Raw genomic sequence first — 25,745 nt, 5'->3', positions numbered from 1 at the left:
GAAACCAATTTGTTAACACGTAGAAGTGCTTCATTATACCATCGGATCAAATTTGTTAACACATGGAAGTGCTTCGTTATGGGTTAATTACACAAACATTCCTTGAGATAGTCTTTTAAAAATAAAAAGAAACAAAAAAACCTATGAAATGAGCATAGGTGGTGCTATTTACACATTTATTTTTATTTCTTATATACTATTTTAAATTTTCGATCATCGAATCAAATTTATCAACCAGTGAACGTGCTTTGTTATGGGTTAATTATGAAATGAACATGGCTGATGCTATCTACATTTATTTTTATTCTTCTTACATAATTTTTAATTTTTAACCGTCAAATCAAATTATTTGAGTAAAATCAATAAACAAAAATTAATAAAATATGAAAAAGTTGAAAAAAAGCGTGCGAAAAGCACTGGCTAGTGAGCATATAGGCTAATTGTTTCAGTCCAGAAGACTCTTTGGCAATTTGAACAGAATGGAAAGCGCTGTAAACATATAGCTGTGTGATGTGATTGGGTCTAAATTTTGTGGTGGGAAACTTCAGATCTTTCCGCATTCACAATTTTTCTGGATTTTTCAGAAATTCAGAATCTGAAGTCTGAAATTGCGAAATTGTGTCGAGGTAGCGGCAGAATCCGCAGCAATGTCGAGCGACGGCGACGACCTGGACGAGGACGAGCTCCTCCAGATGGCTCTGAAGGAACAATCCCAGCGCGACGTCAACTACAAAAAACCCACCTCCAGCAACTCCCGCTCTGCCCCCGTCGCCAACTACGTCCAGCATCCCCACCAACAACCGCCGCGTAAACCCGCAGCTTCTCCTGCCCCCAACCACGCTACCAGAGCCGGCAACACCGGCAACAGGCGGCGGGCGGTTGAGGAGGACGACGAATCCGATGTCGACATGCTCAGCATATCCAGCGGCGATGAGGACTCCACCGCCAAAGATCAGCAGCGCGCGCGGTTCCGAGGAGGCAAGGCTGCTTCTGCTGCTGCCGCCAGACGTGGTTCTCGAGGAGATGATGATGCCGCTTGGGATGGCGGAGAGCCGGGTTGCTGGAAGCACGTCGACGAGGCTGAGGTATACAGATGATACACATTTGAAGAGAATTGGGTAATTGAATGCCTTGAGTTTTCAATTTTGGGAAATGATTTGGGGGTTGTGTTGGCAGCTTGCTCGTAGGGTTCGTGAAATGCGAGAGACAAGATCAGCACCAGTGGCCCAAAAGGTTGAGCGCAAAGTTTCGACAGCGGGCTTGGCGCGAAAGGGGCTTAACAATTTACAGTCTTTCCCCCGGGGCATGGAATGCATTGATCCCCTAGGCTTGGGGTTAGCACTTTATTCCACTATTTTCCGAATTTATTAGTGTGAGGGTCTCACTCGTCACCTGCATTTGCATTTGTGTTGTTCTTACAGGATCATAGACAACAAAACCTTAAGACTGATTACTGAGTCGTCCGACCATTCTCCGTCCAAGGGTGACAAACTGGATAACAACCTTCGTGGTAATGTAGCATCTTCGTTCTTTCTATGCTGCATTATCTTCTTACTCTTTGTATCTAGTCGACTTTCAAGTTTCTACTACCACCTTGCCGTTTTGCTTAACAAACACTAATACATTAATTGAATTATTTACAGAGAAGTTGTTGTATTTCTCTGAGAAATTTGATGCCAAGCTCTTTATCTCACGGATACACCAAGATACTTGTGCAGCAGATTTGGAGGCTGGTGCTCTTGCTCTAAAAAGTGATCTTAAAGGACGAACTCAGCAGAGAAAACAATTGGTCAAAGACAATTTTGACTGCTTCGTCTCTTGCAAAACGACAATTGATGGTAAAAAATTGTCTCATATCACTTTTGGATCTGGTGTTTATGGAGATGCTTAATTTTAGATGTGTTTTACAGTTAAATTTGGAAATTACAAGAAGCTGTGCCATATGTAATATCTAGACATACTGGAAAGCACATCAAAACAAGGCAGTTGGTTTACTTTTATGTTTAAGATTTGCTTGTGAGCTTAGTGCTATTGGATTGAGACACAACTGTCCTATGCCTTTATTTATTTCTTCCTATTGTATAAAAATGTGAAAGCTCATAGGAAGCATAGACACTAGTTATACGTGGGATGTTTCTTGATTTCTGATGTAGAAGATATTGATTATTTAACAGATATTGAGTCAAAGTTAAAGCGGATTGAAGAAGATCCTGAAGGTTCAGGCACATCTCATTTGTTTAACTGTATGCAAGGAGTCAGTTCGTTGGCTAATCGTGCATTCCAGCCTCTATTTGAGAGACAGGTTGGTAGTATGTAATTTTTTTTTACTTTTGGAGGTTTATGTGTGGTTATGCAACTTGGATGATATAAGCTTCATCTAGTTTTTGAATGATTATAGGCTCAAGCTGAGAAGATCAGGTCCGTACAAGGAATGCTACAGAGGTTCCGAACGCTCTTCAACTTGCCCAGTACAATTCGTGGTAGCATAAGCAAGGGAGAATATGACTTGGCAGTTAGGGAATACAAGAAGGCCAAATCGATTGCTCTGCCTTCTCATGTATGAAACAATCTGTATTAATTTTTTACTTTATTTTTTGTGGGTAAAATTAGACAATTTTAAAAGCTCTTAAGTCGCATGCATCAACTAATGTATTTGTTGAAAATCATTGTAGATATGTTTGGAAAGAAAGACGCATATATGCTAGTCTTGTATTTAGTTTTGAATTCTTATGTAAATATTTAACAAGATACTGATAATAGTTGTCACAGGACTCTACTGACAGCTGATTTCATTCCACCATCTAATTTATTTAGATTAAATACTGCTTAGTCATGCTTTTAGGTTTCTATAATCTGTTCATTCATTTGAGTTAGAGTGCTCTATTCCTACTAAATAGATATACCTTTGCTATCGCAGGTGGGAATACTGAAACGGGTACTTGAAGAGGTTGAGAAAGTGATGCATGAGTTTAAAGGGATGCTTTACAAGTCTATGGAAGATCCACAAATAGATTTAACAAATGTAAGCTGTATATATAAATCTCATTAATGTTTTACTCTTATCAATAATGAAAGTAGCATGAGCTGTTCTGTCCTTAGTAGTGTAGTCTTGAATTCCAAAGCACAGGTTCTTCACTAACAGGGATAGAGTTTTCCTTTATAACTCAATCCTTCTTCCACGTTTTTGGTCATTATCTAGTATATTTTAGGGTGCAGGACCTATTTCTATTTGGTTAGTTTTCAGATTAAAACCTCAGAGATTCCAAATACATTAAGATTATTGGAAAGTTGTAAAACTGATGAAAAGCTTAAGTTATTTCTAGTCAACGAGGCTGACGATCCTCATGTTCTTGTATGCTGAGCTTGAATTTATATGTTAGGGCTTGAGTTGTTGAGCAGTGATTGAATTTATACGTTAGGCTGACGATCCTAAAATGCCATTGCGCTCAGTTTTGCTTCAAGTCTTCCGTGAGCTCCAAGTACTCCATGTCTTTTCTTAAAGTCTCTTTCCAAGTCTTCCTAGGTCTTCCTTTACCTCTTTTGCCATGAGCCTCCATCTCATAATCATATTTTATAACCAGAGCATTTGTAGGTCTTCGTTTCACATGTCCAAACCACCTTAATCAATTCTCTCTCATCTCATCTTCAATTGCGGCCACTCTTACTTGACCTCGGATATCTTCATTCTTAATCTTATCCTTTCTTGTGTACCCACAAATCCAATGAAGCATTCGTATCTTCGCTACATTATTTTTTTGCATCTGTTAAATGCTTGACCGCCCAACATTCTATGCCATAAAGCATCGCTGGCCTTATTGACATCCTATATAATTTCCCCTTGATCTTTAGTGGCATACGACGATCACACAACACACCTGAAGCACTCTTCTACTTCATCCATCCAACTTTATATTCTATGGTTGAGATCCCCATCTAATTCTCCCTTTTTTTGCAAGATAGATCTAAGAAACGAAAACGCTCACTCTTTGGTACTTCGTGATCTCCAATCCTCAACCTTATCTCATTTGGACCTCATTTCCACTGAACTTGCACTCCATATACTCTGTCTTTAACCTGCTTAGGTGAAGACCTTTAGGTTCCAACACTTCTCCCTCTTGCGTTACATTTATCTACACTATATCATCTGTGAAAAGCATACACCAAGGGATATCATCTTGAATATGTCCTGTTAACTCATTCATTATCAATGCAACAAGGTTAGGACATAAAGCTCAGTTTGTCCTTCATGAATTCTTACTGCAATCCTTGCTCTATCGTACGTATCCTTTATTACTTGGACATATGCTACTCGTACTCCTTTCTTATCTAGAATCTTTCAAAGAAGCCTCTTTAGTTGAGCGACCTGGCATGAACCTGAATTGATTGTCTGAGACTACCTCCGTCTATGCTCAATTACTCTCACCCAAAGCTCCATTGTATGACTCAAATCCCCCCATATCAGCAAGAATGATGTAAAATATAAAATGATTCTGGCCTACATCATACCAACTTAAAATTTTCGAAAAAGTGGTAAACAGAAGACTTTGTTAACCACCCATTATATTTTCTTTTCTTCTTTCATCTATAACTTTTTGAGAGGTGACGGTGATTTGCTAGACAAGATGATTCACATGCATTAAATAGAGCTGTTGCGTAAGACTCATCATATCTATTAACACTATTGTTTTTTGTTTGAATAATTTTTTACTAAGACTTTTTATATTTAATGTAGGTTGAAAACACAGTGAGGCTGTTATTGGAGCTGGAACCTGAGTCAGATCCTGTATGGCACTATTTAAATATACAGGTTAGTTAATTTGTAACCATACTTGGGATTTATTTATTGTTTCTTTTTAATTCCTTAATTGTAAACTAAGCAATGCTGAAGGTGATTTTAATCATCATGTTTATTACCATTAAAATTCGAAATTGCAGTTGCATAGTTGTTGAAGCCAGTTTCGTAGAGAGAGTATAAAATGATTGTTGTGCCACATTCTAATAGCTTAAGCTTTTGGAAATAATGATAAACCAACCAAATTTAGCATGGTATCTAAGCAGGAAGTCTGGATTTGAATCTTTGCAATTGTAATTCCCAACCTATATTAAGCACATATTGGGCTCTCTAGTGATGGGAAGGGCCCACATGTAAGCGGCAATGGTAGAGTAGGAAATATGTATTGTCTCCATATCTTTGAATGATTTGAACGTCTATTTTTTACTTTTCGATTCAAGGATTATCTTTGCAAAAGTCAATCAAAACGGAACCATCATTTGATTATAATAATGAAATTCCTGTGTTTACTCTTAACACCAAAAACAACAACAAAGCTTTGCCCCACTAAGTGGGGTCGGCTGTATGAATACTAGAGCGCCACTGTGCTTGGTTTTGTCCCAAGTCTTCCGTTAGCTCCAAGTACTTCATATCTTTTCACAAAGTTTCTTTCCAAGTTTTCCTAGGTCTTCATCTACCCCTTTTGCCCTAACCCTTTATCTAATAATCACATTTTTTAACTGGAGCATATGTAGGTCTTTGGTTCACATGTCCAAACTACCTTAACCAATTTTCTCTCATCTTATCTTCAATTGCGGTCACTCCTACTTTACCTCAAATATCCTCGTTCTTAATCTTACCCTTTCTTGTGTGCCCACACATCAACGAAGCATTCTCATCTTTGCTACACTTAATTTTTGCACGTGGTGATGCTTGAACGCTCAACATTACGTGCCATAAAACATTGTTGGCCTTGTTGCCGTCCTATAAAATTTCCCATTGAGCTTTAATGGCATGCGATGTTTGCACAACACACCCGATGCACTCTTCCACTTCGTCCATCTAGCTTGTATTATATAGTTGAGATCTCCATCCAATTCTTTGTTCTTTTGCAAGATAGATCCAAGGGATATCGTCTTGAATATGTCCCGTTGGCTCATTTATTACCAATGCAAAAGGTAAGGATTTAAAGCTAAGCTTTGTTTATTTATTTGATCACAGTTAGGGTAAGGACTTAAAGCTGAGCCTTGTTTATTTACTTGATCACAGTTAAAAGTTAGATTTGTATCCTGAACTATGATGTGGAGTGGGCCTACAAGCTATTTTTATTTCCTGCAAAAATATGGGGATTCCACTTCTGCAGTTTGCTTATATGCATTTAAAGGGTCCACTTGAATGGATTACTGTTTTCTTGCTAGACTCTGAATCTGGACGATAATGGCAATAATCAACCTGACCAAGGGTCCAGATTTACGTTCTGGCGTTGTAATGGGGTGGTCCATATTTATTTAATATATATTTCTCATTGGTCTTATGTGTTGATGGTTGATATTTATGTTTTCCTCCTTTTAATTTGTGGATATCTTGTCCTCGTATGTATGTCTCTCTTCTCCTTGTTATTAGAATCTCATTTTTATTAAAAGAGAGGTTCAACCCTAGTTCGTTTTTCAGACGCAACTAACAGCTAATGGTTAACAGTCTCTCCCCCCCTTCACACCACCACACAAAAAGCTTTCGGAATAAAAACAGAGGACATGTTTTTTAATTTCCTTCTTGGGAAAAACCCTGATATTGCACCTGTATGTGACTATGCATTAAAAACTAGAGAGGGTTCTTGGGATATTGCACCTGAATGTGACTATGCATTAAAAACTAGAGAGGGGCCCATTGTGAACATACTGAATTCTTTTAGTTTGTTTCTTTTTTCAGAATAACAGAATTCGAGGTTTGCTTGAGAAATGCACATTGGATCATGAAGCTAGGATGGAGACTTTACATAATGAGTTACGTGAAAGGGCTCTGTCTGATGCAAGATGGAGACAGATTCAAGAAGATATAAATCAATCTGTAAGTGTGACCCTTAGAAGGATCATCTTACACTGATTAACAGCTAAAGAGTGGGTCAGTGCTTAACACTTTGTTCTTTTAACTACTGTCAGTCATATGTCAACTATTCTCTTGGGGACAACCACCTTCCAGTAGATTCTCTGCCAGTGGACTTGACAGGTGAAGAAGTTGATGCACTTAGAGGGAGGTATATTCGCAGATTAACTGCTGTACTTATCCATCACATACCATCTTTCTGGAAAGTGGCACTTTCTGTTTTCAGTGGGAAATTCGCAAAGGTATGGTTAACACTTTATTCTAAGCTTTGCCATTTATGTAAGATGTACTCTTAATTGTTGATAAAAATTATCTTCTAATGATGCTCATGCGTTTTATCTTATATACCTTTAATAATTTTTGGGGTCATTTTATTTAACAGTTTGAGAAATACATGTATATACATGCACATAGTGCACACATGAATATACATATATATACATGCACATAGTGCACTTTCTGTTTTCAGTCTGATAAGAGAAACAGTTTCGTAGAACTGATAATATAGTATGGCAATTGGGTCTGTTATTATACCACAGTTTCACTTTTATCACACATCGATACTACTATATAATGTCAACTGTAGGAGTTAGGCTGGAAGCTTTGGCCCGACTTAATTTATATAGAAAACCATCAATTTAAGATGAGTTTATCAATAAACAGCCAGCGTAATTTGGTAAAGTTACGAAATTCCCCAGCAAATGTTTATCACCCACTTCATCACTCATTTATTATTTTACCTTCTCTTTTTATATAAGTTCTTAAATTAGTTTTTGTGTTTTTGTTTTTATGTATCCATTTCCCATTGGTGTAATATATTCATTCATTTAACATCAGACTTTTGAATTCAAGTGAAGAATGCAATGGTAGAATTATACCATGGAGTATGGGCATCCAATTATACAAACCTTAAAATTACCTTTTAACATTTATAACTCGGAAAAAGAATGTAAGCTTCCAAATGGAGTGGGCCAAAGATGGGGATGGCAACACTAGATTTTTCCATAAGGTAGCAAGTGGGAGAAGGAAGAGAAATTATATAGAGAGATTGGAAGCGGAAGATGGTAGAATGGTAAAAGGGGTAGAGGAGATTGAAAACGAAATCATTCATTTTTTCAAGTCTCTGTACAGTAGCAACGAAGAGGAGTGCTGGGGGCTGGATGGTATTAATTGGTGTCCAATTAGTGCCACCGAGGCAGCTTGGCTTGAATGGCCGTTCGAGGAAGTTGAAGTAAAAAAAGCCGTTTTCGATTGCTGGAATGATAAGTCCCCTGGCCCGGATGGCTTCTCTTTGCAAATGTTCCAAAGTTGTTGGGATATTTTGAAGGCGGATATCTTGAAGGTGTTGGAAGAGTTCTTCGAAAATGGGATTATAAACGCAGTAACAAATGAAACTTATATCTGCCTAATCCCGAAAAAGGCAGATTCTGTGAACTTGAGGGACTATAGGCCTATAAACTTAGTTACCAGTCTTTACAAGGTAGTGGCGAAAGTCCTTGCTACAAGACTAAAGAATGTCATGGGCAGTACAATTTCCCCATCTCAAGGAGCTTTTGTTAAAGATAGACATTCTGGACGCTGTCCTCGTAGCAAACGAGGTGGTCGAAGAGGTGAGGCAGAAGAAGGAGGAGGGTTTGGTTCTTAAGATCAATTTCGAAAAAGCTTATGACCACGTCGATTGGAGATTCTTGGAAGAAGTATTACTGAGAAAGGGATTCGGGTATAGATGGAGAAAATGGGTGCTTGGTTGCATATGCACGGCTAATTTCTCAGTTTTGATCAATGGGAGACCTAGGGGAAAATTCAAAGCTTCAAGAGGACTGAGACAAGGTGATCCTCTGTCTCCGTTCCTGTTCACCCTAGTTGTAGACGTGCTAAGCAGATTGATTGAGAAGGCTCAAGATAATCATTTGATCAAAGGGCTGTGTGTTGGGCAAGATAACGTGGAGATCTCTCATCTTCAATTTGTGGATGACACCATCTTTTTCTTGGCAGGGCATGAGGAGGCTTGGAACAATTTATTACATTTGCTGCAAATTTTTGGCAAGGTTTCAGGTTTGAAGATTAACAAAGCAAAGTGTTCCTTGGTGGGAATTAATTCTGATGGTGAGAAAATTACAAGGCTAGCAAGTTCTTGGGGCTGTGAGGTGGGCAGTTGGCCAATGAGATACCTGGGTCTTCCCCTCGGAGGCAAGCCAAAATCTATTAAGTTCTGGGACCCGGTGGTAGAGAAGGTGGAATTGAGACTTCAGGGTTGGAAGAAAGCTTTTTTATCTAGAGGCAGAAGATTAACATTGATCCAAGTTGTCCTGGGATTCTTGCCCATATACCACATGTCCCTGTTCAAAGCCCCACGTGGGGTCATTGGGAGATTGGAAAAGCTAATGAAAGGGTTCCTTTGGGAAGGGGTTGAGGAAGGAAAGAAGTTTAACTTGGTCAAGTGGGAGAAAGTGTGTAAAAGCAAGGAGGAAGGTGGCCTTGGTCTGGGAAATTTGAGAAATCGAAATGCCGCCTTATTAGCCAAGTGGCTGTGGAGATTCCCACTCAAATCAAACTCTCTTAGGCATAGGGTGATAAAGAGCAAGTTCGGTCTGGTGGCAAATGGTTGGGACGCTAATTGTCCGAGTCGAGGCTCGAGCAGGTGTCCCTGGTCAGACATCTCGGCTGGTTACCCTTCCTTTCTTCACTCATGCAACTTCGAGGTTGGTAACGGGGAGAGGCTGAGATTTTGGGAGGACGGTTGGTTGGAGGGCGGACCGTTGAAGGAGCAATTCCCTAGATCAAGGACAAAAAACCGAAGTATTTCCAATTTGGTAGTTTATTCTTTACAGCCGGTCAGTTGGAATTTAGAGTTTAGGAGAAACCTAAGAGAGTTGGAGATTGAAGAGGTGGCTGGTTTACTGCAGAAGGTGGAGTCCGTACGGCTGTGCCATTCTAGAGAAGATAGGAGAAGATGGAATTTAGAAGGTTCTGGCCAGTTCACTTGCAAATCCTATAACTCTTTCCTTTGCAACAATGAAGATGTGCAACAATTTCCCCCTTTCTCTCAGATATGGAAAGCAAAAGTGCCTCCAAAAGTCAAAATCCTTGTGTGGCTAGTGACGCTCGGGAAGGTTAATATTTGTGATCAAGTCCAAAGACGAATGCCTTTTGCATGCTTCTTTCCCCATTGGTGCACTTTGTGCAAATCCGGGGAGGAAAGCGCCAACCATGTTTTCCTCCATTGTCCGTATAGCCTTCAACTTTGGTGGAAATTGCTCAAGGAAGCTGGAGCAAGATGGGTCACCCCAAAGGGCTGTTTTGAGCTCCTAAGAACTAAGTTCGAAGGCCTAGGGAAAGGGAGGAAAGCCAAAACTTTGTGGGGATCTCTGTTGATGGCCCTCTTCTGGAACATTTGGTTCGAGCATAATAAAAGAGTCTTTGAGGATTACAAGGGAGTGGGGGTTGAGGAGCTTTGGGATAGAGTAAAACACTGGGCAGCCCTTTGGGCTTCGGTTTCAGTGGAGTTAAGAGATTACAATTTCTCTTCTATTTTTAGGGATTTGTTAGCAGGCGTTAATTGATTTGGTCAGCTTTTCCTCTGTTCAATTAGTTTTCTTTAGGGGTCCTTGCTAGTTTTCTTCTAGCTCCAGGTGGATATCTTTTCCACGTGGTTTACTTTTTCTCTTTTGTAATTCTATCATTTTATAAAATTCTTTCGTTTCTTTTCAAAAAAAAAAAAAAAAAACTGCATGAAGATAGATGAGCTGTGGGTTTCTTTTTACTATTATCTCAAATGCAAAACCTGAGTTCCTTAGCCTCTGCATATTTCCCTCCTTTTGGCTTAATTATTTCCAATGCCAGAGGTTGATTTCTTTACCTCAAACACCATCATGTTTGTTCAAGCACCATAATATGAGTGTCATCATATTAAGCTGATACATATTTATGCTGGCTGCTAATATGTGAGAATATGCACAGAGAACTTTAAGCCTATGACCTGTTCACTAGTGATTGAAGCAGTGACATGCATATTCAATTAAGATGAACCTTATTTATATTTATATTTGTGTTGCTATATTTAAGAAATTATCTTATTTTTTTGTTTATGAGAGATGATTTCACTTTTATTCTTGTGAATCTCAATCTTTCAGTCGTCCCAAGTTTCTACTGAATCAAATGCTAACACTCCTGCAAATAAAGCTGAGGATAAAGTTGGAGATGGGAAGTATTCCACTCATTCCCTTGATGAAGTTGCTGGAATGATACGGAATACCATATCTGCGTATGAAGTCAAGGTGAGTATGCTGGCTGAACCTGCTTGTTACCATTTAGCATTACGTAAATGGAAGCCTTAGTTCATTAAGCTTAAGTACATGGATGACTGTGGATATGTTTGAGTACATAATCTACCAAATTAGTTTGTAATTTTTAGTAAAACTGAGTATTTTCTGTTGTAATCGCAGAATGACAAGTTGCTGTGATCAACTCTGTTCTGCAGTCTTTGATACTTAATTTAGAGATAAGGCTACCTGGATAGTTTAAAGGAAAATGTGAATTTTCAACTTCTAATTAAAGTTATATTTCTTTTTTGTTTGTCTTGTGACTCTTATGGGAGATAGGGAGCCTCTCAAATTGCTGCTCGAATAGAAATGTTAAACTGTATTTTAGTTGCATCTGCTGTATTTATATGCTTCAAATCAAAATTTAATATCAGCTCATGCCAAACGGCGTTAAACTGTAGGTATTTGCGTATCTTCAGTTTAAACCCAAGGTTTGGTAGGTGGTTATAAATTTATTCTCTTGATGCAGGTTTGCAATACATTTCGCGATCTTGAAGAATCAAACATTCTGCAACCGTATATGAGGGATGCCATAACAGAAATATCTAGAGCATGTGAAGCTTTCCAAGCAAAAGAATCAGCTCCTTCTATTGCTGGTATCTTTGCGTTCTCTTAACCTGCAATGTGCTGATTTCTTAAAGTGTTCTGAAGGTTGGACTTATTTTTGTAACAGTAACTGCAACTCGAGCACTTCAGTCGGAAATTACTAAGATTTACATCCTAAGGCTCTGCTCATGGATGCGGGCATCAACTGCAGAGATTTCAAAAGACGAGACATGGGTTCCAGTATCGGTTCTTGAAAGGAATAAATCTCCCTATACAATCTCTTTCTTGCCTCTAGCATTCTGTAATGTTATGACCTCAGCAATGGATCAAATCAAGTTGTAAGTCTCTAAACCTGACTTAAACAAGAGTTTTCAAGTGATAGACAGGCTCAAGATCTTTTAAGTGTTCATTACCCGTTTCTCTGAAGAAATTCAGAACATTCAATCATTATTTATATATTCATCATTAACAGTATTATTTGTTTCAGGATGATTCAATCTTTAAGAACTGAGGCTACGAAGTCAGAGGATATGTTCATGCAACTCCAAGAAACACAAGAATCTGTCAGACTTGCATTTTTGAACTGTATGCTTGATTTTGCAGGTATGATGGATGAGTAGCTAACTCAACTTCATGTTGCTAAGTATTTAATGTTCAGTTATGACATTTCCATTAATCAGGTCATCTAGAGCGTAGTGGAAGTGAGCTTGCCATAAACAAATCAAGCAAAGGAAGTTCACATGTACAAAATGGATATTCTCATACCCTAGAAGAAAAGTCTGATATCCCAGGAAGCGTTAGTCCACATCAACAGTTGTTAATAGTCTTGAGTAATGTTGGCTATTGCAGAGAAGAACTTTCTTATGAGTTGTACAACAATTACAAGCACATCTGGCTACAGTCTAGGTATGCGGCCACTACATTTCCCTTCATTGAACTGTAGAGATATTATCATGTTTCTTGCCCTCTTTATTTGGAGCAATTGGAATACTTGATGTGTGAAATGCTTTATATAACCCGCTGAAGTGGGAACCCAAGAACCAGAAATAATATTGGCTACTATCTTGTATCTTTCACATTCAAATGGCCTAGTCCAGTTCAGTAACTATTTTGTAGGATAAAGACTGACTGGATTTGTATATGAGCAGGCTTTAGGATATAAATCTTTTGTTTATAGATTCATTTTTGAAGCAAGGGGCTTCTAGCTCAAATGGTTAGCTGCATTTACTCATCCACCCGAGGTTTTCAATTCCTCTTTCCCCAATAATAGTTGTATAACATGTATAAAAATTAAAAACTTGTTTGTTGAAATCTACTAGTTCATATGAAATTTTGCTCCACCTGTGATAAGAATGCAATAACGCACATGGTGTTGAATTTACCGTTAAGTAGATAGACCAATGGGTTTTCCTGGCCCGTTTGAATTGGAGGGTTTAAATGCCTCCTTGGGAGTTAGCCGGGTCAAAGATTTGGATGCTCCAGGTTATAAAAAACCCAAACAAAAACAAAACATTAGACCAATCGGTGATATGCCTCAGCCGACTGATGGTTGACTCGTGCTCACTTATTGATGGTTTAAAACTTTTATGTACTTATCTGCTGATGCCTAATTACCTTGTACCTTCTATGTTTATATATTTTTTAAAGGGAAAGAGGAGAAGAGGATGGTGACATACAAGACCTAGTGGTGTCCTTTTCTGGCCTTGAAGAGAAGGTCCTTGAGCAATATACTTTTGCTAAGGTATAGATGAACACCCCAACACATGCACATAGATCTTTTGTAGTTCTGTTGTATTATCTTGCTTTCTCTTGTCAGTTTGTGTTTCTGTGTGGCCATTTTCTACACTTACAGCCTTCTTGGCTCAGAAAGTGTATTTAAGTTATAGGTCCACCTTAGTTGATGTCCTCATACAACCATTTAAGTGCACTGGCAGGAACATTCTGAAAGAATCTCTTTTTAGTTTATCATAAGGCAATTCATTTCTTTTGTGTCAAAGGGCATCTCCTCTCCCCATGATTATGGGGAAGGGGTGTGTTTGCAATGTTCACAAAATTCAAGCGTACATGGATTGGAGTTATGATGCAGTTTTCTGTAGTCCATATGTGAAACATAACAGCAGTTCACTTTTCCTCTCAGGCAAATTTGATCAGAACTGCTGCCTGGAACTATTTATTGGATTCTGGTGTTCAATGGGGAGCAGCACCTGCTGTAAAAGTAAGAAACTAAAGAATTTAGCATTTGTAGCTGTCTTTATATTTAACAATTTCTTTTCAATGAATGAACTGGAAGAGTTAATACAATGGTGGTGTCTTGCAGGGTGTGCGTGATGCTGCTGTGGAGTTACTGCACACTTTGGTAGCTGTGCATGCAGAGGTACTTAGGGAAAGCCATGTGTTATATTAAATTTTAATGTCTTGTAGAAGGATTTTAGTATTGCAGTTTTTAACTTCTGTTTTCTAGTTTTTATTTCATGATGACTTTCTTCTTTATGCCATAGTATGAAGTGATACATTGTTTGCTAAGCAGCTTAGGTGATCGTGTAAATATCATATTTTTTCTTTCTATTTTTATTTTTCAAGTGGTAATGCATATAAGCAGTTTCATATTCCTAGCTCTAACTTTTGATTCATCTTCTCAATACACTTAAAAGAAATCAATTTCCTCTTTCCAGGTATTCTCTGGTGCTAAGCCCTTATTGGACAAGACACTTGGCATTCTTGTGGAAGGTCTAATTGACACTTTTATCAGTCTGTTCCATGAAAATAAAACAAAAGAGCTTAGGTCACTTGATGCAAATGGTTTCTGTCAGCTAATGCTAGAGGTAACAGATTTTTGCAGTAGATCTATGAAGTTTGATGGTTTTGAATTTGCATATAGCTTTGGTGATGAGCAATAATAAATGGTAGTTGCACCATATTCCATGGGTGCTCGATGAATGTTCTGAGATAAAAACGTTATGTCTAAATGCACCTGATTTTGCTAAGATCTTAATGTATCCAACACGTTATGCATATGCAAAATAGAAAATTACAGAGTATTCGTTTCATGTGATCTTGTTGGGAGTGAACAAGTCATTACCATCATTAATCATGTAGGGTAAAATGTGGTTCTAAGACATTTGCCGTCTGTGTATATTATGCAGCTTGAATACTTTGAGACTATATTAAATCCATATTTCACTGCGGATGCAAGGGAGTCTTTGAAGTCCTTACAAGGGGTACTTCTCGATAAAGCCACTGAGAGTGTATCAGAAAATGCGGAGAATCCAGGGCATAATCGACGAGCAACACGTGGAAGTGAAGAGGCTGCTGATGATAGACAGGATGGGATGAGTGTGTCACCAGATGACCTCATTGTAAGAAACCTCAGTTCTCTTGTGATTTCTTCTTGTACATTGTTTAAAATACAAATCCCCAAGTTGACTAGTTGGGTATCGTGACAGTTATTGTGTGCATACGCATATTCATAGTCGACCAGAATAGTATATTGAATTGTAAATAGGATGAAAGAAATCTTTTACCGCATCAATTGGTTCTCATTTTATCCTTTTAGTGAAGTTCTATGCTTCTGGTTCTTTTCGTACATGCAAATAACTCACAAGTAATTTGTTGAATGCCTCAGGCACTTGCTCAGCAGTATAGCTCTGAATTACTTCAAGCAGAGCTTGAGAGGACTCACATCAACACGGCATGTTTTGTAGAGTCAATTCCGTTAGACTCAGTACCCGAATCAGCCAAACGTGCTTATGCTTCGTTTAGGGGATCACTAGATTCTCCCAGCAGGAACTACAGAGGCAACACAGGATCCCCAAGCTACACTCGGAATAGGCGTCGATGAATTTGAATTTGTAAATGACCCAAGGGTTTTTTACTCTATTAAGTTTTTACCTTTTATGTGCTAGTGTTGTGCTGTAATTAATCAGCTGAAACCCATATTCTTTTTATTGCTTAAGCCCTCTGTGAGCTTCTATGAGAAGTGCATATTCTTTCGAAAAGCAATTTCATGTGCTTTTTTTTTTTTTTTTTTACAGTGAAGCGGTTTTGGTTACTTAATATAAATCAAGAATTTATTGTATAGCTTACACAATTTACAAATTAGAAATAATCATATTAAAGCACCTTCAGATGCAAAAAAAAGTGTTTTTCGCTATTTTAAAAGCATTTTTAGACACAAATGGCAAACTTGTAGAGAGTTGAATTTTGGAAAAGAGAACAACTCAACATGTATGTACGGAAACTCCGTACACGAGCCAAATTAGTTTCAGTTTCAACTCTTTAAATACAACCCTTGAGCTTGTCTGGAAATGTTTTTAATATGATTTGCTTTTGGAAAAAAAAAAATGTTTTTGGAATCAATTCTTAGTAAAAATGCAAGTGAATCCTAAAAGAACAGTTAAAATGCTTTGTGAAAAAAGCATATAATTGGTGTTTATTGCAGAAAGCATTTAGGGTGCTTTTAGAACCTAAAACATTTTCTGGATGAATCCAGGGTATTCATCGCACGTAGGTGAGGATTAATCCCTCGAGCCAAATTGGACCTCATTCGGGGGCAAGCTTTCCCAATGCTGGCTTCTCTATTCACAAGGCTCGAACTCGAGACCTTGCTTAAGAGGAACAAACTCCACCTATTGAACCACCAAGCATTGGTAACCTAAAACATTTTCTTTAAAAGAGATTTCTATTATTTTAAAAGTGCTTCCCAACAAGTTAACATTAGTGTGGAACAGGGTATAAAATATCGATGATATCGGAAATATCGGTAGTTCAAAAATACAGAAATATCGATGGAAATATCGGGATATTATCGATATCGATAAAAATAATATGGAAACCACGGAAATTGTAAGAAAAACTTGAAAATTTTTATTGAAACTTTGCAGGATGTTTATTTAGTCAATTATCTATTAGTTTATCACAAAAAATTGGAAGGAAATGCATTGCATGATGGATTTAACTGATTTAAGTTGATTATATAGCGAGCTAGCAAACATTGTGAGTGTAGAAAATATGTAGTAATTAATGAAAGAAGTTTAAACACACCATAATCATTTATATATAATGAATTAGTACAATATTTTACACTTTATACATTGCATGGTAAGATACATGAGTGACTTAGTACCACATAGAATTCCTATGAGGTTCAAAATTTTCACTATGTTGAAGGAGTAAAATGGGAGGGGTTCGAATCCCCTTGGTGTTTTTTTAAATATAGAAATTTATCCTAGATAATAAATATTAGCTTGCAAGCCTTGCAGACATCTTAATGACCATATAAATATTACAGGCTGAATATGTAATCACAAACACATATGTAATCACAACTTATTTATAATGTACTCATTCTTTATATAAAAAAAATAAAAACAAAATAACAATAAGAAAATTACATTTTGTTATATATATTTTCTAGATTCGTAAACGTCAAATGTGCGTAGATCAAATCAGATCAGATCAGATATTTTGCACACCCCAAGACGTCCACGTACAAGTCAGTAAAAAACCTAAATCAGCCACACAGTGACACTAACATTACTCGCACCTCTCTGCCCTCTAATTTACGAAAGACCTCGTGTCTTCCCTTCGTTTCACATAATATTTTCCCCTCCGAGCCTCCACCTCCCTCTCTCTCTAGTCATTTTCCTTCCAACCAAACAGTCCAAAATTTTCCCGGAAAATTCCAAAAAATGGACTCGACACCAATTAACTGGGAAGCCCTAGAAGCGATTTCGTCAAATCGGAGAAGCTAGTCGAAGACGACGACTCCGTCTTTACGACGTCGCCTTCCCCTTCTTCTTCTTCTTCCCCCTCCTCTATCTCCTCCTCATCGTACCACTCGAGATTGATCATTCGTCAGATCAGGCGAACGCAGGAACCCTCGTCTTTCTCCCTCTCCTTCTCGTCTCTGCAACTCGGCGAACGCAGGAACCCTCTAGCAAGTTTCTTGAATTTCTCCGGTTAGGTAAGCTTCGGGTTTACCTCTTTCTGTTCTAGATTGAAGCTTAGATGTGAAATTTAAGTTTTATCTCGTGTTTTTGCAAGGTTTTTGGGACGAAATCGGCTCGGGAATAGGCACACCCATCTCCGGCGAGGCTGCGGGTGTCGACGAACTTTCCGAACACCTCCGACCGTTTCACAGCAAACGGAAGTTATAAAAACATTCCTCTCGTCTTCTATTTCATTTTGATACCTAGATCGGAGTCTAGGATGCTCTTTTACAGTCGGCCGGAGCTGTAGAAGCTCTGGCGTTCTTCTCTGATGTGCACAAATCCAAAATTTCGCAATATTATTGTTAATATCGCGATATTATCGATAATATCGCGATATTTTGACAAAAACTAATTAGATAACTATTAAAATATCAATAACGCGGAAACCAATAATATCGGCGATCGGCATTTAAGACCATGGTGTGGAATATACTCTTGTATAGCAATTCTCAAACAATTGTTTTGTTGAGCCCTCGCTCGAGTAACCAAAACTCAAAACAATCAAAACAAACAAACTGAGAGTCAGTTAGATATCATGTTGAAGTTCCTATCGAGAGTGAGGATCGAGTTCAATGCCTTGGACCCTCGAACGGCATCCTGTCTGGAGTTCCTGGCGCAGTGTAACGCCCGCAAGGCCAAGGAGTCCAACCCCTCCTGCGCCGTCCAAGTCAAGCGCCGCACCGACGACCAGCCCCCCAAGATCACCGTCACCTTCGTCAACGGCGTCGAGCAGGTCTACGACGCCACCGCCACTCCCGCCCAGGACATCCGCAACATGATTCTCGAAAAGGGTCAGAGCCTCGAGACCGAGCAGATGTTCCACGACGCCGGCGAGTCCTGGCCCGTTATTATCCCCAGCGGCGAGCTCCACCAACCGGCCCCCGGCACCAAGGTAATAGAATTTACATTTTGCTTCTCTATCTAAGAGCTAAAGGCTGAGGGCCAAGGGCTTTTTTTTTTGTTAGTGATTGAATCCTCTCTCTGTCTGTGGCATACATTTCGTCGAACATGTAACGTGCATCGCTTGGAACTTGTAATTATGCTATTGTTTTGATTGCTGTAAATGTAGTCACCATTGTTGATTGCCATTCTTGCTCGGTGCAGTGCACAATGACCCTGTGCGTCTGTCTATATTTCCTTTTCAAAATCCGACCCTTTTACACGCATGTATGCGCGCGCACACATCACATGTTACAGTGTATGTCTTTCACATTCAATTTCTTCACTTAGTTACTCAAAACTGACCCCCAGCTGCATTGATAACCATTCGGTTGATCGACGAAAGATTCGTTGGGCTTCTTTTAATTTCCCCGTTTTCGCTTTGGGTGACCGTCTCTTTTGCTGAATTTCAGATGAAATGAAAGAAAATTGTATCTAAAACTTGAAAATATTCAATTTTAAACCCTAAACCCTAAACCCCAGAAAGATAATTCAAAATTATGATAAACAAACTACACTGATATTTACACTTATATAGCATTTTCTTTAAGATTTGTTTTAAAACTTGCAAACAATTCATGTTTTGCGGAAGTGTAGGGTCAGCTTTTGGTGTCATTGTGCTGCGTTTTTTTTTATGTTCATGTACAAAAGAGATTTAGCGATCAACTTATCCCTTTTTCACCCTTTTTCTCCCTGTAAGCCATATTCAATAAGATAAAGGTGGTAAGTTTTTACATATTTTTTCTTTCATCTCATGACTTGTTCAAGCTTCGGTTTGTGACTGATGCTTGTGGATTTCGATAATGATAGTACAGTCAGGGTCGTTTTGTTCTGAAATGGGAAGCAAGACTCATGACTCGTGACATGAGCCATGGACCGTGGTGATGGTGATGAATCATGATGGTATCTCTTTACCACTGTCTTTACCCACACAGTTGCCGATGTTTATATATGCCTTCATTTTGGTTGTGTTAAAAGTTTAGGATTGGCTTCACTGGCCTTTCCTTGCTGTTTGATCTGCTTTACCATCAATTTTGATCACAGTTTTCATAGTTTATGATTGGTGTGTTATTTGTTTCTTATGCATTAAATACCATTAGTGTCCACGATTACCTGAATATAGAAAATGCATCAAGATGAAGCAAGAATTTGGAAACCGGGATGTTGGGATTTGTTATCTAAAATCATAGTTGTTGCATCACCTGTTCACGTCCAAATCCTTATTTGTCTGTCAAAATTGGTCAACATTTTTTGGATTATTCAATATTCATCTTGAAGGCCATCGGATGCTTGGGCGGCATTTCCTTGTAGTGCCAAGGGGACTTAAAATTTATGTTTCTTGCACTTTCTACATGTTTGTGTGTGCCTTTGCAGGTTTTTGAAAGACAATTCCGTAGCTTTTGCATGTGCATCCTACCTTTTGCTTTTGGCTAAATTGGATTGTTCATCCCCTGTGGTCATAGGACACTTGCATGATGACCCCCGTGGTGAAAAAACTAGGAATTAAACCCCTGTGATCTAAAATGTTAGCAAATTTAGTCCAAAAGTAAGATTTCTGTTAAAGGATGTTAAAAGTTGGGGTAAAACTGTATTTTCAGTTCCAATTGACATTGAATTGGGGCTTTTTTTTTATTTAAAAAATTAAGCATTATTTTTTTTGTTAATTGTTATAAAAAAATTATTTATTTTAAATGTCAATTGGAACTGAAAATACAGTTTTAAATATACTTTTAACAGTCATTTAACAGAAATCTTACTTTTGGACTAAATTTACTAACATTCTTGACCACAAGAGTTTAATTCCTAGTTTTTTCACCACGGGGGTCATCATGCAGGTTTCCTATGACCACGGGATGAATAATCCAATTTGGCCTTTGCTTTTATATAGAAGGATTATAGACCTCTCTGTTTTTTATCTTAAATGATCTTTCACCTTCCTGCCTAGAAGGATTTATTTTGTTAAACTATATTATTTTCCTCATGGTTCCGTTGGTTGTTTCTTTCAGCCGAAGAAAGCTGAAGAGAAAAAGCAGTAACATGTGTTTGATCAAACGTATTACTGGGGAACGACGCTTAAAATCGTCAGGTCTGCTAGATTTCCATTCAATGTGTCATTTGCAACGCAGAGAAGTGTATCGGAGTTTTAATTTAGACAATTCTGTGTGTGTTTTTGCTGCACTGCAGAGGCATTTGATATATTGAGCTGACTTTGAATCCTTCCTTGGAGCATGAATTGGGGGTGCTATGGACCATTCTTTTCTTTTTTTGACACTTTGGTTGGTTCTTATCGTCGTAATGACATTGTTTGCAGCTTGCAGAAGCACACGCATGGGTTCGCATAATCAACTCGCTATCACGCTCAGTATTAACAACAAAATGGAGCTTTCAATGACCAACGTGACATAAAATGCAACGCAAAATATATCATATGATACACTGCTTACATCTGTTACAACCCGCCGGCTCTTCATTCTAAAACAGTAGTTGGACATAGCCATCCCGCGAGTACGATCAAGTTTTGCACCATACAACCCTACTGCCAAACTAATTACAGAGAAATTCAATCATATATCTCAATCTTAGATAAGCATATTGATTTATTTCAATTTACAACTGCACACAATTGAAATACTTACGCAACTTCTCCCCCAGAGCTTTTATCGTCTTTCCTTGTGCAATTTATATCCTATTTTGTTCTCTGGTACCATGCCAATTAGGCCTCCGCGCAAAAATGTATAACATTTCTTACCTTTATAAATTGCACAGGGTAAACAAATCCTTCCGAGAGTACCATGAGACATTGAGCAAGGGCTTCCTATGAGAATACTATCAGATTCAACATATACTCTTCGGATTACCATGGAACCTAATCAGATGATTCGCTTTCAAGAGCTGGAATTCTGCGGAAACGTGCAAAATATCGAGAGTACGACGCATCGATGTTATTTGACGCCACTGATCTCTTCCCCCTTGCAGAAAACCCCTTACCAGAAAGTGAACCGTACAAGTCACCCATGTCCATCTCTTTCCTGACCCTACCACTTTCCTGTAGAAAACTGAAAATTTACAACCAAAAACATATCAGGGAATCTACAAGTACAAATATAACTAAACAAGGGGATATTAAAACCACAGGATCGAAATATATGCTCATTGAAAGTGAATGCCTACTAATGTAAAACAATGAATTTTGACCATACCGTTGCCGAATGATGTTAAAAGCTTCTTTTGTTGCATAAGGTAGCCCTGTCTTTGGATCACGGTACCTAAAGCATCAAATGAAACGGGATGGTCAGATAGGCACCTTAAACATCGCTCACATTCTCTATAGGCATTCTTAGCCGCTTGTCTAAACAACTACTCAGAAACCTATACACTTACTTGGCAGGTAAACCAGTAACAGCACAGACAGCTTTCTCAGGGTCTGGAAATAAAAATAGAAGCATCAAAACCACAGTTATGATACGTAACTTTAAGAAACCCTGAACGTTACATTCATAAAACTACTACTTACAGGGAACAGGTGAGGTAGAGATTTCTGACTGAAATGACAATCCTTTGCTAAATTCCAGATATGAGCAGCCTAAAGGAAACGTAATTTAGATTTCTATTGAGGAAACTGATATTGCCACGATAACAAAATCTGCATACGCAAATGGTGACTCTTGTTTTCCGAACAAACAAGTTTGATTAGAAAAAAGTAATGCTGAAACCTTACCATCTTTTGAAAAATAACGTACTTGTGGACCAGTATAGACAGCCTTATGTACAATGGCTCTTTTCTTAACTTCTTCCTCCCTCGCTAGAACACGCTCCAAATTTCTCAAGTTCATAATTTCTGCAGATTTACAGGCAACAATTCAAGCTTAGTTACAGCCTCACTTCCAAACAAACATTAACAAGTACCATGCAATTCACGTCACATACTAATTAGTAATTACTAATGCTGAGACATGAAATCCAAACCTGTTTGAGCTGCTTCTAAGAGCATCTCTTCTTGAGTCATCCTCTTCTCCTCGCCTTCCTTTTTTCTCTTAATTGGCTGATGAAAACCAAAATTGATATCCATTACAAACGGAATGATGAATTCATCAACACATCGATCTCATAAACAATAGACACTAGATTTTCAATCTAAATTTGAAGTTCATTCAAGACCTATTGAAAACTGACCTTCATGGTTGCTTGCAAGGCCGCACGTATTGCATCCCTCTCAGCTTGACGGACAACCACTGAAGTTCTAGTAGATTTTCTCACAGTTCTCTCTACTTCTGCTTCCTCAGGAGCATCCTGATGTTGTTCGGGATGAGAAGACTTCTCATTTCCATCCTTGGATTCTAATTCCGATATCACTTTCTTCTTCTTCTTCTTCTTCTTGCTCGATTGCTTTCCCGGATATATCAGCCGCTTCTTCGTCCTCACTCTGTAAAATCACCAAACACCATCAATTCTGAGTAAAAGAAATCTAAATGTCATTTGTTCAAGCAAAAACTCAACTCACCTCTCATCTGCGTCGTTGTTTTCCGCTCCTTCGTCAGGGTCTGGCTCCTACAAACAAATTAAGCAACTCTAAAAAAGATCCAACAAGTAAAATACTAACATTTTAAAGTAAACAACCCCAAAAAAAAAAAAAAAACCTCACATCTTCATCAAAATCGCTATCAAATTCGTCAGCAACCTCAGGCTCTGCTTCATAGTTTCCATCATCTTCATCCTACCACAATTTTTAGTTTAATTTTCATTCATAACATAAACTACAAATAAAAAAAAAACTCACTGAAAAATATATAAAATTAGTCCAAATATAAATTTATTATTTATTTTTTCACCTCTTTGAGAGCCTCCTGATTCCAGAACATCTCATCCTCTTCGATTTCCTCATCCAGTAACTTAGTCATCCTGAAAATTCATAAAAATAAATAAATAAATTCTCAAAAATTGAGTCCAAAATCTCGATACTTCTCGAATGAATCGGTTAATTTAATTACCTCTTCCCTCTCGTGGCGCGTGAGGTCCGATCCAGAAAAACAGCCAGCGGCTCATCCTTGGGGACTTCCATGGCAAATCAAGAGAGATTTCGAGGACGAAACTGCAAAAATCGATTCGATTTTGAATCAGCTAGACGGACTGTGATGTGCCCTAGCTATCCCCCGCCAAAGTTTTGAGTAAGGGAAATTTTGATAACTAACCAGTTTTAGCCTACCTTTGTTATAAATAGACAAAAGTTAAAAGGGACAGGACCGAATTAATTGTAAAATATTATATCAACATAAAATGATTGTAGATGAAGTGAAGAATATTATTATTATTAGTTGTTTTTCTCTCGTACTGTCTTGATCACCTATGTGGTGATCTATTTATAGAAGATTTACAATGAATGAAAATAACTTCTCGTGACATAACACAACAAATTATGCCTTATTCATTACTATTCACATGTGGGCATACAATCCCACTATTTACAACACTTGCCCTTGGATACCCACATATCAACACCAGTTGCCTCGTTAAAACCTTGCTTGGAAAAACCCAATGGGAAAAAACCATAGCGAAAGAAAAAGAGTACAACTTTACCCGGGTTGTTGATATGGTGTTAAGCATGCTTACGTTGCCTCGTTAAAACCTTGATAGAAAAAACCCATTAGGAAAAAATCCTAATCGAAGGAAAAATAGTACAACATGCATGTGTCATAGATGCTCCCCCTGAATTGTATCTCCCTTTGATTTCGCATTCTTCAGATTGGTAAATAGACGTAATCCGATTCGCTGCACTAACTTTTGAAATGTGCACTTTGGTAGAGATTTGGTGAACAAGTTTGCCAGATTTTCATTGGAACGGATTTGTCTGTTTTCAATAACTTTAGCCTTCTAAAGCTTATGTGCACTGAAAAACCTTGGAAATATGTGTTTAGTCTTATCACCCTTGATGAATCATTCCTTCATTTGGGCAATACATGCTGCATTATCTTCATGGATGACAGTTGAAGTATTTGTCTTTGAAGATAGACCACATGAATTCCGAATGTGATGGATCATTGATCTTCACCAAGAACTTTCACGACTTGCTTCATGCAAAGCAATTATTTCCGAGTGATTGGAAGATGTACCAACTAATGTTTGCTTTGTTGAGCGCCATGAAATTACAGTATCTCTATTAGTGAACACATATCTAGTTTGTGAGTGGGCTTTGTGCGGATCAGAGAGGAAACCAGCATCTGCATATCCAACAAGGATCTGGTCATTTGTGGACTTGTCTGAGTAGAAGAGACCCATGTCTGTTGTCCCACGAAGGTATCGTAGAACATCTTTGACTCCCTTCCAATGACGAATTGTTGGAGCAGAGTTATACCTGGCTAACAAGTTAACTGAAAAAGCTATATCTGATCTAGTACATTGTGCTAAATACAATAAAGCACCTATTGCCCTCAAATATGGTACTTTTGGATTAAGGACCAGTTCACCATCTTCTTTTGGATGGAATGGATCTTTCTTAACGTCCAAAGAACGAACGACCATTGAGGTGCTAAGTGGATAAGCCTTGTCCATGCCAAATTGTTACAGTATGTTTTCAATGTAAGCTGATTGATGGACCAAAATTTCATTAGCACAATGCTTGATTAGCAGGCCGAGACAATATTTTGTTTTCCCCAGGTCTTTCATTTCAAATTCGCTTTTCAAATATTCAGTAGTTTTATTGAGCTCTTCAGGAGTTCCAACTAGGTTCATATCATCGACATATACTACCACTATAGCAAATCCAGTATTTGATTTCTTAATGAACACACAATGACATATGACATTGTTAATATATCATTCTTTAATCAAATACTCACTAAGATGATTATACCACATTCGTCCACATTGTTTTAGCCCATATAGTAATCGCTTTAATTTGATTGAGAACATACCTCGTGGTTTGTTAAGTTGCTCCTTCTGGGACTGTCATATATATGTCAGTATATAATTCTCCATATAGATACGCGGTGATGACATCCATAAGTCGCATGTCAAGTTTTCTGAAACCACTAAACTTATTAAGTAACAGAATGTAATTGCGTCCATTACAGGAGCGTA

The 25,745-nt window shown here is 38.2% G+C and overlaps 3 protein-coding genes across 7 annotated transcripts; 2 read left to right on the top strand and 1 right to left on the bottom strand.

Annotated features, from left to right (window-relative positions):
• The first annotated feature begins 439 nt into the window (after nucleotides 1-439).
• LOC103438881 (exocyst complex component SEC5A-like) lies at nucleotides 440-15,737 on the top strand. The gene is made up of 21 exons (XM_029105418.2): nucleotides 440-1,085; nucleotides 1,177-1,334; nucleotides 1,422-1,510; nucleotides 1,644-1,838; nucleotides 2,175-2,302; nucleotides 2,399-2,557; nucleotides 2,918-3,022; nucleotides 4,733-4,807; nucleotides 6,701-6,838; nucleotides 6,931-7,116; nucleotides 11,008-11,151; nucleotides 11,666-11,792; nucleotides 11,870-12,080; nucleotides 12,230-12,345; nucleotides 12,423-12,648; nucleotides 13,390-13,483; nucleotides 13,880-13,957; nucleotides 14,060-14,116; nucleotides 14,415-14,564; nucleotides 14,886-15,098; nucleotides 15,365-15,737. The coding sequence occupies exons 1-21, from the start codon at nucleotides 648-650 to the stop codon at nucleotides 15,578-15,580; spliced, it is 3,303 nt and encodes a 1,100-aa protein (XP_028961251.2). The 5' UTR covers nucleotides 440-647; the 3' UTR covers nucleotides 15,581-15,737.
• Nucleotides 15,738-18,156: 2,419 nt separating this feature from the next.
• On the top strand, nucleotides 18,157-20,887 carry LOC103410068 (uncharacterized). 2 transcript variants are annotated; one of them, XR_003774735.2, is made up of 3 exons: nucleotides 18,169-18,624; nucleotides 20,678-20,757; nucleotides 20,856-20,887. XR_003774735.2 is itself a non-coding variant. In XM_029105417.2 (2 exons), the coding sequence occupies exons 1-2, from the start codon at nucleotides 18,268-18,270 to the stop codon at nucleotides 20,705-20,707; spliced, it is 387 nt and encodes a 128-aa protein (XP_028961250.2). In that variant the 5' UTR covers nucleotides 18,157-18,267; the 3' UTR covers nucleotides 20,708-20,887. The 2 variants fall into 2 exon arrangements, 1 of the variants encoding a protein (XP_028961250.2); XM_029105417.2 differs by having other exon boundaries at nucleotides 18,157-18,624; nucleotides 20,678-20,887.
• A 161-nt stretch (nucleotides 20,888-21,048) lies between these two features.
• On the bottom strand, nucleotides 21,049-24,066 carry LOC103438882 (SWR1 complex subunit 2). 4 transcript variants are annotated; one of them, XR_011582636.1, is made up of 12 exons: nucleotides 23,660-24,066; nucleotides 23,501-23,570; nucleotides 23,314-23,385; nucleotides 23,173-23,219; nucleotides 22,845-23,094; nucleotides 22,638-22,713; nucleotides 22,390-22,509; nucleotides 22,186-22,254; nucleotides 22,053-22,095; nucleotides 21,872-21,937; nucleotides 21,308-21,727; nucleotides 21,049-21,215 (listed from the first exon to the last, which is right to left on the bottom strand). XR_011582636.1 is itself a non-coding variant. In XM_070824552.1 (11 exons), exons 1-11 carry the CDS (start codon nucleotides 23,728-23,730, stop codon nucleotides 21,538-21,540), a joined length of 1,074 nt encoding a protein of 357 aa, XP_070680653.1. In that variant the 5' UTR covers nucleotides 23,731-24,066; the 3' UTR covers nucleotides 21,049-21,537. The 4 variants fall into 4 exon arrangements, 2 of the variants coding, with proteins under 2 accessions (XP_070680653.1, XP_070680652.1); XR_011582635.1 differs by having other exon boundaries at nucleotides 22,412-22,509; XM_070824552.1 differs by having other exon boundaries at nucleotides 21,049-21,727.
• Nucleotides 24,067-25,745: the final 1,679 nt, after the last annotated feature.

Source organism: Malus domestica, chromosome 07 (assembly GCF_042453785.1).
Source record: "Malus domestica chromosome 07, GDT2T_hap1".
Classification (NCBI taxonomy): domain Eukaryota; kingdom Viridiplantae; phylum Streptophyta; class Magnoliopsida; order Rosales; family Rosaceae; genus Malus; species Malus domestica.
This window is presented reverse-complemented; position numbering and strand designations above follow the sequence as displayed.